The sequence below is a fragment of the Chlorocebus sabaeus genome, chromosome 20 (genome assembly GCF_047675955.1).
Source record: "Chlorocebus sabaeus isolate Y175 chromosome 20, mChlSab1.0.hap1, whole genome shotgun sequence".
Lineage (NCBI taxonomy): Eukaryota > Metazoa > Chordata > Mammalia > Primates > Cercopithecidae > Chlorocebus > Chlorocebus sabaeus.
This window is the reverse complement of record NC_132923.1, coordinates 69,892,797-69,906,785: the sequence shown is the minus strand read 5'-3', so window position 1 is coordinate 69,906,785 and position 13,989 is coordinate 69,892,797. Positions and strand designations below refer to the sequence as shown.

Here is a 13,989-nt window from a genome sequence, read left to right as displayed (position 1 = left end):
CACTGGCGCTTGTTCTTGACTACACATGCTCACATAATACTAGCCATTCTCTGAGACCCCAATCAACCCAAAATAAAGCCTCTTCCAATTGAACCTTCCCAACCAGATTCTTCCTTTTCCTCATCTGCACCTCACAGCACTTAAGAGCAACCGAATTATTAAAGTCTACCTGTCAAACATTTTATATACATTTCCATTTTCCCAATATTCCTGCAAGGTACAATATCTCTCCAAGGTACAATATCCCTCCAAGGTGTCCATTTTATAGATGAGGAAAGTCCCAGAGTCATAAGATAACTTGCTCAGGGTCACAAAGCATCCTAATGATACACCAGAATAAAACCCAGGTCAGCCTTTCTCCACTCCAACTGCTGCCTCCCTTATGACCCTTGTGCCACTGGGTATTAGTTATCCATCCTCATTTTGTCCTTATCATCTTGTTAATTTCCCATGGCCTCGATTCTTTTAGCTGCACAGAGTCTCTTGCAATTGGCCTGGCATTTTTTAGCAACACAGTAAGTAACTGCTAAAATGAGTATCCCCCATCACCCCACCTGAGGAAAGGGGACACATGAACCCAATTCTTACACTTTTATTGGTCCTTTTTTTCCCCCTTTCTGTGGAGAATGGGGTCTCACTATATTGCCCAGGCAGGTCGTGAACTTCTGGGCTCAGCTATCCTCCCGCCTCTACCTCCCTAAGAGCTGGGATTACAGGAGTGAGCCACCGCGCCTGCCATGAACCCAATTCTTATGCCAATGTTCATAGAGCTTATGCCAATGTTCATAGAGCTTCATCTTTTCCTTCATCTAGCAGCTTTTTCCCATTTAATTTTTTCTGGAATTTGGTATGACTCTCCTAGAAACTTTTCTGGTTTTTCTAGTACCTCAAGTAGATTACTTCCCTGGTAGCTGGACTGGACCCAAGAAGATGGCTTACTGAAGTCTTTTTGACTGAAGCTAAAAGTTTGTTAAGGTTCACATGTACACCCATCCACATGACAGTCAATTTCCCTCTGCCTCCAAACCCACCCCAAAACAAAGTAGAAGAGCTACCTCTCCTTTCTTTCATCCTACCTTTCTCTAGCTTCCCCTTCCCACAACCACCTAAAAAATAAAAATGTTTCTTATTTTTCCTGTTGAGACAATCTCTGATGTTCATATTAACCCTATTTAAACTGAATAGGAATACCGGAGAAGCACAGGATAGAAAAAGACAAAGAATGTCCTGGAATTTATTCCAGGCATAGCCCTAATGATAATTCCAGATCCTATATTCCCAGCAGAATCAGTGTATTGAAAAAAACATTGACTCTACAGTTAGGTCTTGGTTCAAATCCTGAATATACTATAGGTTGAGTATCTCTTATCCAAAATGCTTGGGACCAGAAGTATTTACGATTTCAAATTTTGGAATATCTGCATTATACTTACCAGCCCGAGCATCCAAATCCCAATTCTGAAATGTTCCAAAGAGTATTTCCTTTGAGCGTCCTGTTAGCATTCAAAAATTCCAGATTTTGGAGCATTTTGGATCTTACATGTTCAATCTACACTAGCTATGTGACCCTGTGCAAATTAATCCATTTCTGTATTCATCAAATAAGAATACTGTTACCTGTCTAAGCTTGTCTGAGGATTAAATGAGATTACGTGAATAATCTCTTCATTCTCTTCTCTCCTACCTTCCCTGTCAGCCCTGACACTCACAGACCAGAGGGGATATGCACTGCTGACAAAAGGTAAGGTACTATAATAATAAACGTCTTACTCCATTTGGGTGGCTGTAACAAAATACCATAAATGGTGGCTTATAAACAACAGAAATTTATTTCTCACAGTCCTAGAGGCTGGGAAGTCTAAGATCAAGGCGGGTTCAATGTCTAGAGAGGGCTCTCTTTCTGGTTCACAGACAGTATCTTCTCATCATGCTCTGGGATATCTTACATAAGGGCACTAATCTCATTCATGAGGGCACCAACTCCATGACCTAATCACCTCCCAAAGCCCTACTTCCTAATACTATCACTTTGGGAGTTGAGAGTTCAACAAACGAATTTTGGGGGAACACAAACATTCACACCATAGAGCAAGGAGATGTAACATAATGAAAGAGGGGGCACACTATTGCCACATGGTTGTAACTTGAGGCAACAATAAAATATTTTTAATTTCATCTTTATTACTGACTTGATCATTATCAAAAATAATTTTCAGAAAGGGCAATTCAAGAACCACCTGAAGAGAACTGAACATTCCTCAGCAAGCATACTATGTGTTATGCAGTGATGAGTAAATGCTTTGGGAAGAAACTATGTAAGTTGCTCTCTAGCAGCTTTGGGGAAGGGGAAAACTGGAAGGAAGGGAAAGGGAAAATGAGGAAAAGCCCAGATTTGAAGGGGAGAAGGGTTATATCTGAATTTTTACACATCACTACCAAATGATTCTAAATCAGGATCTTCCACTACTTCAAACAGAGACCCTTTAACTAATCTATTGGCCTCATAAATATTCACAAGAAAGTTGATACCTTCTGGTACTCTGAAATTGGTGTTAACACATTAGATCATCCTAAATATTCATTTTTTAAAAGAAGAACCCCTTGTATTAGAACTGGTCAAGATTTTTCTTTTAAAAAGGTAAAACATGCATATTAAAAATAGGGTAAAATCATTATGCAAGCCTAGGTTTATGCCGTTTAAAAAATTTTCAAGCAATTTTCATGTCTAATCTTCAAACAATAGCACTGCCAACTCTTTTTTTTTTTTTTTTTTTTTTTTTTGGTTGCCAGGCTGGAGTGCAGTGGTGCCATCTTGGCTCACTGCAACCTCCTTCCTCCAGGGTTCAAGCGATTCTCCCGCCTCAGCCTCTGTAGTAGCTGGGACTACAGGCGCACCCCAACACGCCCAACTAATTTTTGTATTTTTAGTAGAGATGGGGTATCACCATGTTGGCCAGGGTGGTTTCGATCTCTTGACCTTGTGATCTGCCCACCTCGGCCTCCCAAAGTGGCACTACCAAATCTTAACTCACAGAGACCTGCTGTGGCAGACACAGCTGGGAGACAACCAGAAGAAAAACACAAAGCTACAGTTCTGAGACAGGGGCCTTTGTTAGAATACCGCAAATGACTGGAATGTGCTAAACTGCTTCCAAATCTATTGAATCTATTAAATCCACTTGATCTGCTCTGATCCACTTTTGATCTTCAAAAGCAATGCAAACACAGTCTACTTCTCCTAAACCTACAGTCATGGACATATTCATTAGCCCCCAACAATGAGATATCCATTCCAAAAATATACACTAAAAATGCTTTCAATATAGCGACTCTGTGGCCAGGGAACAACAGTCCTAACGTCCAGGCTGCCTCTTTCGTATCTCATCACTGACATGTCTGTTCATGTGTCTAGGCAGGTACCTCTGCCTCCCAGATTAGACCCTGCCTTCTATATGTCAAATAAGCCAATCTACATCAAAACCTATGAACCAAGAGTTTGCCTTGTACCACTACTTCCTAACAAACAAAATTCCTGCCAAATAACTGAAACTGGGTTTCTGGGTACATTCTTCCCACAATGACCAAGGACACCCATCTTCACTCCCCATACAGCAACTTTTAGGAAGACTTTTCCCATTTTCTTTCCCACCAGCTAAATACAGCAGAGCTGTACTGCCTCTGTATCTACCATCTTTCAAAGGTTTCCAATCTGAACAGAGAGAAACACAAAGATGTCATTGTGCTGAATAAAGAGAATCTAACTGTGTGCACTCTGCCACTTACAAAGCTCTATGATGTGGGGCAAGTTACTTAGCCCCTCAGAACCTCAGTTCCCTCACACCTGTGAAATGGAGATTATAATACCATTCTTACAGGATTGACATAGGAATTACATTATATAATTTAATTATATGACAATGTTATAATATTAACATGTTATATATGTTATATGTTATGTTATATATGTTAGATGTTATGCTATATGTATATTAACATATGTTAAATTATATACTTAAATTATATGAGACAATAGATCATTTCACAAGGTTAAGTAGCATGCAGTGGCCACCCAAGAGACGTAAAAGTCAAAACGCTAAGGTACACCAGGGGCTAATATCGGTGAACAGTAAAAAGATGAAAGGGGTTTTGGCAATTGCTGCTTCTCTTCATCCTCAAGGCTTTTCTGTTTTTGATCATTCTAACTAGATCTTAACTGTATGGCAAGTAAGCAAGTTTTGACCCAACCTCTACCATCTGCAGTCTATTGGTATCTCACAGAATGTCTTCCGAGTTGGGCACTCACTCTTCCTCCGTTATGAGACATTTGAGAGGCACCTCACACTCGGTTACTGACCTACTTTTCCAGAATTATCCTTGTGAAATCCCTCTTACACTAACCACACTGGAGTGCCTACTGCCCATTCTCCCCAGCCCTCATCCAACAACTGCATTTCCACCTTCATGTTTTTGTTTGGTCCGGGTAGATTTCCTTGAGAAGATAACATCTGAGGAAAAACTTACAGGCATAAAAGTTAGCCACGCAAATATCTGGCAGTATATTCCAGCCAGAGAAAATATTCAGTCCAAAGGTCCTAAAGAGGGAGCACGCCAAACATCCTAGAGGAACAGCAAGGAGGTCTATATGGATGAAGCAGAGTAAGGGAGAAGAAGAGAAGCAGTGGCTGAAGTTGGAGAGGTAAACAGGGGCTAGATCTAGTAGGGCCTTGTAAGGACTTTGGAACTTCAATAGTCATGGGGCAGGGAGTATGGGAGCATTAAAAGAATGATATATTCAGACTTACCTTTTGCAAAGAATGCACTGCCTACTCTGTTGAGAATTGACAGCAGGAGAGGGAGGTGGATGAGTCAAACCAGAGATAAAACTGTATAAGACTAGGGCAACAATCTAGCTCAGCTGAGGATGAAAGCAATGCTAATAGTGACAAGAGATCTTCTGTTGGATAGTTTCTGAAGCTAAAGCCAACAAAATTTGCTCACACACTGGATATTAGACATGAGATAGAAAAGTCAAGGATAATGCCAAGATTTCTGAACCAGGTAGCTAGAAGGATGGAGTCTCCATCAACTAAGATGATAGAGATGATGGGTAGCACAAACTTTGAAGGAAATAAACAGTTCAGTTTTAGACATGTCAGCAGGAGGTGTCAAGTGGACTGTTAACTAGACAAGTCGGACTTGAAGACAGAGGTCTGGCCCAAACAGAAATGTGATCATTTTTAGGCATGTAAAGAATATTAAAACAATGGGATTCAAAACTCAAGAACTGAAAAAGATCTTTCAAACAATTCAAGTAACCCCCTTCACTGATGAAGACATGTAAGGTCTAAAGAAAGGTAGTAATACGTCTGAGGTCAGACACACATCAAATAATTATTGTTATGTTGTTCTTCTTTAGCCCTATATTTCTAGAGAACATTGCACTGCCAGCTAGCATAATAGAGTGCTTTCAAGGCTAAACAAAGGGAGTTTAACTTCTAGAAAAGATTCCCTAATACTCTAAATAGAATATAGAAGCATTTTCTCCACCCTCCACTTTTATTTTTTTTAATTTTATTTATTTATTTTTTTTAGGCTGGAATGCAGTGTAATCACAGCTCACTGCAGCCTTGACTTCCTGGGCTTAAGTGATCCTCCCGCCTCAGCCTCTCGAGTAGCTGGGACTACAGACATGCACCACCACACCCAGGTAATTTTGGTATTTTTTTGTAGAGACGGGAGTTTCACAATGTTGCCCAGACTAGTCTCAAACTCCTGGGCTCAAGCAATCTGTCCACCTCAGCCTCCCGAAGTGTTGGGATTATAGGTATGAGCCACCATGCCCGACCTCTCCCCGCTTCTTAAAAAGCATTATGTAGAGACATTAAATATGTAGCACACAGAAGGCACTCCATATATGTTTAATAATGAATAAATTTTCCATTAATTTAATAGCCTAACCTTATTGTGACATTATTTGAATATCCAATCCCAATTTTTCAATTTAATTAAATTGTTTTACTCACCTGATATTTAAACCAATGAAGTTTGTCCATGTGAAAATATAATCTCCACCAAAGACCATTCCAATATAAGTTATTAATATATTCTAAAAATAAAAATAGTAATATACTGTTACATAGGTTTAACGGAGTTTCTTAAATATATATAAAATTCATCCAAATATCTGTCCTTAAAATACAAAAACAAATAAACAAAAGACAAACAACAAAAACCCACCAACCCTAATAAGAGTATAGTATAAGGAAGAACACTATTAAGAAATCAGTGACATTAACTTCTTCCCAATCTATTTCCCTAGAAGATAATAAATGCTTTTGCCAATACTAAAGAATACTACCAATAGAATGGGAGAAAATATTCACAAACTATGCATTGGACAAAGGTCTAATATCCAGAACTGATAAGCAACCTAATTCAACAAACACAAATAACACCATTAAAAGACGGGCAAAGGATACGAACAGATATTTCTCAAAAGAAAACATACATGCAGCAAACAAATATATGAAAGAAGGCTCATCACTAATCATCAGAGAAACACAAATCAAAACTACAATGTGATACCATCTCACATCAGTCAGAATGTCTATTACTAAAATGTCAAAAAACAACAGATATTGGTGAGGTTGGGGAGAAAGGGGAATGCTTATTTATACACTGTTGGGGAGAATGTAAATTTAGTTCAGCCACTGTGGAAAGCAGTGTGGACATTTATCAAAGAACTTAAAACAGAACTACCATTTGACTCAGCAATCCCACTACTGGGTTATATCACCAAAGGAAAACAAATTGTTCTACCAAAGAGACACATATACTCTTACGTCCACTGCAGCATTATTCCTAATAGCAAAGACATGCAGTCAACCATGATGCCCATTAATGATGGACTGGATTAAGAAAATGTGGTACATATGCATCATGGAATACAATGCAGCCACAAAAAAGAATGAAATCATATCCTTTGCAGGAACATGGCTGCAGCAGGCGGCCATTATCCTAAGCAAACTAATGCAGGAATAGAAAACCAACCACCACCTGCTCTCACTTGAAAGTGGGAGCTAAACACTGAATATACATGGATACAAAGATGGGAGCAATAGACACTGGGGGCTGCTTGAGATGGGAGGGTAAAAGGGGGGTGTGAGCTGGAAGACTACCTGTTGAGTACTATGCTCACTACCTAGGTGACAGGATGGTCTGTGCACCAGGCCTCAGTGACACACAATTTACCCATGTAACAAACCTGCACATGTACCCCCAGAACCTAAAGTATCTTTGCCTCTTCTTCTAAAATGGAAAAAAGGGAATGGTGGGGACTTTACCAATATAATGACTGTTTTTAGAGGAATCTTCCTTGGTATCTTAAGAAAACACATGGGAAGTCATCTCAAGGTATTATACCTAAAATCACTTCTGACACTCCCAGGTGCAAACATCTTCTGGCTCCCTTTTAATTATCCTAAGACCATAAAAACAAAAAATAAGTTTCTAAAATTTAAACTAGAGGCTGAATATCCCTTATCAGGTTCCAAATACTCGGGACTAGAAATATTTCAGATTTCAGATTTTGTAATATTTCCATTACACTTGCCAGTTGAATATCTCAAATTCAAAAATCCAAATGTTTCAATGATTATTTCCCTTGAATATCATGTTGGCATTCAAAAAGTTTTAGATTCTGGAGCAAGCATTTTGGATTTCAGATTTGGAGTTGCAGGAAATCAAAATATTTTACCCCCAAATATATTTCTTTAACATACAGTAATTAAGATAGCTGTCAGAAAGTTAGCAAAAAGAAGTAGCTCTGCAAAGCTGTCTTTTGTGAGGGAAATTTACATTTGTAGAAAAATCTACACTGACTGCAGCCAGGCCTCCCCTTGTCCAGATCTAGAAAACATTAATTGAGAATCTGACACCTTTCAAGGTCTAAAAAAGCATTTATCATCTATTGTCTCCAAGGGCTGCTACCCGTGAGGTTTCATCTGTATAACAAGACCGCTTTTGCTAGCGAAGCCTTCTGTCCCTCCTATAACCTATTTTGCCCAATCTAAGCCCCTATTCTTTCTCTAACTTCAAGATACTATATAAGCTTCTACACCCCCCTGGGAGGTTACGTGGTCACTCTGCAATATTCTCCATATGCACATTAATAAATTAGATACCTTTTATTTTACTAGTCTGTCTTTTGGGAGCTGATTTTTAAGTAAATTTTCCCTTGGTCCCTACAGTTTTGACACAGTAAGCAGGGTCACCAAAGCTGTTCTGCTCTTTTGGAAGCTGCAACAAAGATAATCCAGGACCTCACCAGCCAGCATAAGATAAAAATTTCTTACCAGCCAGGCTCCAGACCTCTTTCTCCCTGTGGAATCTGATCAAGTGGATGGTTTAAAAAAAAAAAAAAAAAAAAAAAAAAAAAAAAATCACTGTTTTCTTTTTCCTCTCCAGAATCGTTTTGTATTTTTTGCCATCAGGTCTCCCTCTGTCTCTCAGGTTGGAGTGCAGTGGCACAATCTCAGCTCACCGCAACCTCTGCATCCCAGGCTCAAGTCATCCCACCTAAGCCTCCCAGGCAGCGGGGGCCGCTGGCTAATTGTTTGTATTTTTGGTAGCGATGAAGTTTACCATATTGCTGAGGCTGGTCTTGAGCTCCTGAGCTCAGGCAGTCCACCTGCCTCAGCCTCTCAAAGTGCTGAGATTACAGGAGTTGAGGCACCACGCCCACCTACAGAGCCACCGAGCCCAAATCTTGATTAATGGGAGAAAAAGATTTGTGTGACGAGTCTTGGTTATGGCTTTTGGTACCTGGGGTATGAATATTCAAATTGTTTGATTCCTTTCTTCCCCAAAATAGTCTTTTCCTTTATCTTTGTCTGTGTTGCTGTCATAAAAATTAGGGTACTGCTTGAGGTTCTCTCTTGTCATTTTATGCCCTGGAAAGTTTGACTTCTCATCAAGTGGAAGCACACTCTCTCTTGGTCTCTGCCATCTTGGGGCATGATTTTTGAGTCATGTCACGTGGCCAGTCTAAAAATGGCTAGAAACCCAAGATTTTGTTCCAAATGTGTCAAGCTCTTAGGAGAGTCTGTCATAAAAAGTCTCATCTACAAGGGGCTTTTGTCATCTCAACCTTTGTTGCCTGCTTAGTACTAAAAAAGTCCAATCCTATGAGGGCCTACCCACTGTCACAGATTAACAGGTCTGTGACTGGTGGGACCCCATATATTTGTGGGTTACTGGAGACCATCCATGATAATTAGAACCTTTCACTATCTGAGCCTATTCTTGGCAATACATTTTTTTTGTGGGGGCGGGGCATGGGAACTTTGGGATAGTAGGCTCTTCTATGCCCTCTCCAAGAAAACATTTCTAAACCTAAAAAATTACATCCTGGGTTTTCCATAAAGAGACTATTAGATTGAGTCACTATTAAAATAAGTACACCATTAAAAATTCAACAGTCAAAAGATGGATCCTTTAAATTAGACTCCCAAATTAAAAGAAAAAAAAATTTTAAGAGATCTCTTATTCTAAACAATTGATGAGAAGGTCACTTTTTTTTTTTTAAAGACACATAATAGTGTCATGGCTAGTCTTAAAAATTCTCTTGACAAAATTAAAGGAGCAAAAATCTGACCTAAAACAAAGTTAAAATCCTTTGTAAGCTCACACTCCCTGCTTTAGATCCCCAGTGGGATTCACAGTAAAGGTTGCTGTACCTTACGGCTGGCAATTCACCACCACCGCCTGGGTTCAATTCCTGGTCAGAGAATCGGCTCCTTTTGGCTCAATATTCATGTGACTTTGACTTTTTGGGGTACCCATCCACCTCTTTAGAAATGCCAAGTGCATCCTTAGTTAAGTCATAACTTTGGTTAAGTCTTACCAGTTTCACTTGTGAAGGTATCTTCAATAAAAAAAATTCAAAAGGCAAAAATATCTGTTTGTCCCCCCAGCTAAAATCTGATAATAGATTTTAAAAAGATTTTTTAAAAAGAGCTTTGTGGTTAAAAGCCAGCTTAATTAAAACCTGATGTTCAAATTATACATACATATATAATTTAAGAACATATATCCTGTTCTTAAATTTTTTTTCAGTAGACTAAAACTTTTTTTAAAATTATGTTTGTAAAATTAGACTCTTATATTTTAATTCCTTTCTTAGAAATTGGGCCAGGCACAGAGGCTCACACCTGTAATCCCAGTACTTTGGGAAGCAGAGGTGAGCAAATCATTTGAACCCAGGAGTTCAAGACTAACCTGGGCAACATGGCAAAACCCTGTTTCTATAAAAAAATAAAATAAAATAAAAGTTGGCCAGGCATGGTGGCAGATGTCTGTAGTCCCAGTTACTCAGGAGGCTAAGATGGGGGGATCAATTCAGCCCGGGAGGTCAAGGCTGCAGTGAGCCATGATTGTGCCACTACACTTAAGCCTGGGTAACACAGTGAGACCCTGTCTCAAAAAATATATATTTCTCTCCCATTTACACTTATTCCTTCCTATTCCTTCTTCCTCCTCTTTGCTGTCTTTGGTACTACATAAAAGAATCTAGAGGGGACTTCTAATGATTGAGATCCCTTAAGAAAGACAAAAAAGGGTGCCATCTACCCCCTTTCTTGTACTGTGAGAGAACGTGACCTTTGTGTGTGTGGTGAGTGGTGAGTCATCACAACCATAAGAGCTACAGTCTTAGAGGTGACTGGTAACAGCTGTTTACAGTAAACGATTATTACTACAAGAGACTACTTGTTTCTTTGTGAGTTTAGATTTAAAAGATATAGTTTAAATACTTTAAAAAATGTCTTTGTATCAAAGTACACTATACAGGCATTGCATAACCTGGTTTCATGGCATTTTTCTTTCTGGGGATGTGGGATTCAATGTAGAAGTAAAATTCTAAAGTTTTAAAGCTCTGTATGTTCTGCCTTTCAACAGTGCCTACTTTCCGCATATTTTAATTATTAGGCCCTAAAAAGTACAGATACTTCGTTGACCCTGTTCCTTAATGGGCTCTGCCCTGAGCTCAGTGATCCAGTTAAAAAACAGACTAAATTTTACAATGCCCCTCTAAATAAAATTAGTGCCCTTATAAAATCCTGTAAGTTCCTATAATTCTGTTACCTTGACATCCATTTTTAATCTTCCACTAATGATTCAAACTCCTTTTAAAAAATATAAATTCTCTCTCCATACTATAAAACATAATTTACTACCCTATTTTCTCTAAAACACAATAAGGGCTTGGGCCATGTGAGACAGATGCACTTCATTCTTTCTCACTTACAAAGACAAAGTTTAAATCCAACTTTCCTTTAAACTAGTGAGTTTTACTGGTCTTATGGCTAAAATTTTAAAACCAAAGCTATAAAGTCTTTATTTGTGTCCATCTATATTTTTATATATACATGTCTATGTGTATATATACTGTCTACATATCAAATTAACTTATAAGTTAGTACTCATAAATTAAATAAGCACAAATAATTTTCAAGTTCACATGATTTTAGTAATCCTTAATAAATTAAAAGTTTAAAAATTATTAGTAAAATAAAATTAAAATGTCTTCAAATTTTAAGTCAGATTTTTTTTTTTTGTCCTGGTTGGATTGATCAGACAGGTTTATACTGGCTCTACTAAATGTTTTAAAGTCACAGAACTGTTACTTCTATAATATTTTTAATGTTTGCTTAATTTATCTGTGAGCTTATGTCTGTAAATTTGAGACTTTAGATTCTAATGTCTAGGCAAACAACCATGGTGAGGTCTGGGGACAACACCCAGGCCCTGTCCTCCCTAGCCCAACCATGTCTCTTGGCCATACTAAGGATTAACCCTTCCAGGCATTGTGTTCACAGCTCTATTCTTTGTTTTGCACTCTACATATAGTTAAAATTACTTATTTCCTAGGTCTTTTCACTAAAAATAAGAATTACTAAGAGATACTATCATAATTAAAATACATAAACTAGATATTAAAATAATTCAATATGCAAAGTATATTCAAAAAGGAAAATGTGTTTTTCATAAAAAAGGTTATAAAAAAACATAAAAATATGTTTTTGTAAAAATAAAAAGATATTGCCTAGTATAAACATTTAAAAAGTTTTTAATTAAAAAAGTAAAAATAAATATTTTTTAAAATGTTTAAATTTAAGAGGCTATTTAAAAACATATAAAAATCTTGTAGTTAAACTAATTAAAATTAAATAGATTTATTTACAAGGTTTTATTAAAATTAACTTTAACATTAATAATACACTAATACAAAAATAAAATCTAATTTTCTCTTTCTGTTTTTTTTTTGAGACAGGATCTCACCGTGTTGCCCAGGCTGGGGTGCACTGGTGCGATCTCAGCTAACTGCAACCTCTGCCACATGGGTTCAAGTGATTCTCGTGCCTCAGCCTCCCAAGTAGCTGGGACTACAGGTGCACGCCACCATGCTCGGCTAATTTTTATATTTTTTGGTAGAAACAGCATTTCACTGTGTTGGCCAGGCTGGTCTAAAATTCCTGGCCTCAAGTGATCCCCCTACCTTGGCCTCCCAAAGTGCTGGAATTAAAGACATGGGCCACCAAGCCCAGGCAGTTTTCTCTTTTAAACAAATTTTTCATGTAGTATTAATAAAAAATAATTTTTAAAATTTTATTTACCTTCTAAATAAACTACAAAAAACAAAGAGGGGGAGAGGGAAAAACAGATTCAGTATAACTCATGGTGTCTTTATTATGTCTTGTAAGTCTCCACCAAGAGTAAAAGGTTTTGCTTTTTAAAAGCTTTAAATTATCACGTTGACTAAATAAATGATATATTTTAGTGGCCTATAATCTTGTTTTAAACCTTTGATATCTGACATATTTCCCCAAATCAAAATTTCAAATTCAGTTTTTTTTACCTCAAACTTTTTAGATAATAGGGCCCCTAGAAGTCCAAGAGAAACATATTAGCCTTATTCAGTATGTTAAAATCAAATGGAAATCATTTAAAAAATGGTGCTTAACTTTCTCTGCATTACATTTATATAAATGTGTTATTAACATATGTTCTAAATCTGTATGAGATTCCTAAAGATTTGAAATGTCTTCATATATATTATCAGTAATAATTATGATTATGTTAAATTGATATATGCCAGTGAAATAACCAAATTTCCTTGTCAATTGTATAACTATTCTAAGACTTTTGTTGTCCCTTGACAATTATTGTTTTACTTTGATTCTTCTCAAAATGCAGTTTACAATCAGGTAGAGTCCAAAATTTGCTTTTTCTTCAGAGAAATTAATAAAAAAGACCCTGATAAGTAGTTGTAAATACAGGTTTCTGGTAACTTTATAGATCAGACCATTAGACTAGGTGAAAACTTTCAGTACTCTAGTTAAAAAACTGATGTATTCATGAGGACTGCTAACCTAACATCCAGCAGAATAAGAATTAATTACATGGAATTACATTAGTAAAAGACTAAAGTAATTTTTATGACTTTAAAAAAAATGCTGTGTTTGCCAGAGTCAAAAAACTTTTTTTTCTTTTAAACTACTTATAATTTACAATTGAATAAAATATACTTTGTGAACAAATTTAAAACATTTATCTAACTAATTTCTCCAAATTTAAAAACTATTTATAAATATTCTTAACTTATCAGAATATAATTGTTTAGATAAGTTCAATACACATCTGTTTTCTTTGTAACAGGACACAGTTAGAGACACTGGTTATTTTACCAAGGCTGTGACTAAAATAACATATTTTCAGATGCAACCAGACTACTTTAAGAAATTAAAGTTGACTTTATAAAGTCAACAAGAAGACCCTTGTCTACAGAGTTCCTTTACAAGCTTCCTGACCTGTGATAAACAAAAAATGTAACTTTCTGACAGGCCAAGGGACCTCAAGTTATTTTATGATATTAAAAGGAGAAAGATTCACCCAATTTGTTACAGGTATTAGAGTCTGGTGGCAAATCCT

General features: G+C 37.1%; 1 protein-coding gene across 2 annotated transcripts in view; it reads right to left on the bottom strand.

Moving 5' to 3' along the window:
* SLC35D1 (solute carrier family 35 member D1) overlaps positions 1-13,989 on the bottom strand; it is a 58,044-nt gene that overhangs the window by 6,063 nt on the left and 37,992 nt on the right. The window contains exon 11 of one of the 2 annotated variants that reach the window (XM_007978374.3): positions 6,024-6,106. In XM_007978374.3, coding sequence (XP_007976565.2) covers positions 6,024-6,106 — 83 coding nt within the window. Of the gene's footprint in view, positions 1-6,023; positions 6,107-6,154; positions 8,390-13,989 lie in introns of those variants that run through there. The other variant, XM_038001385.2, reaches the window with a different exon arrangement.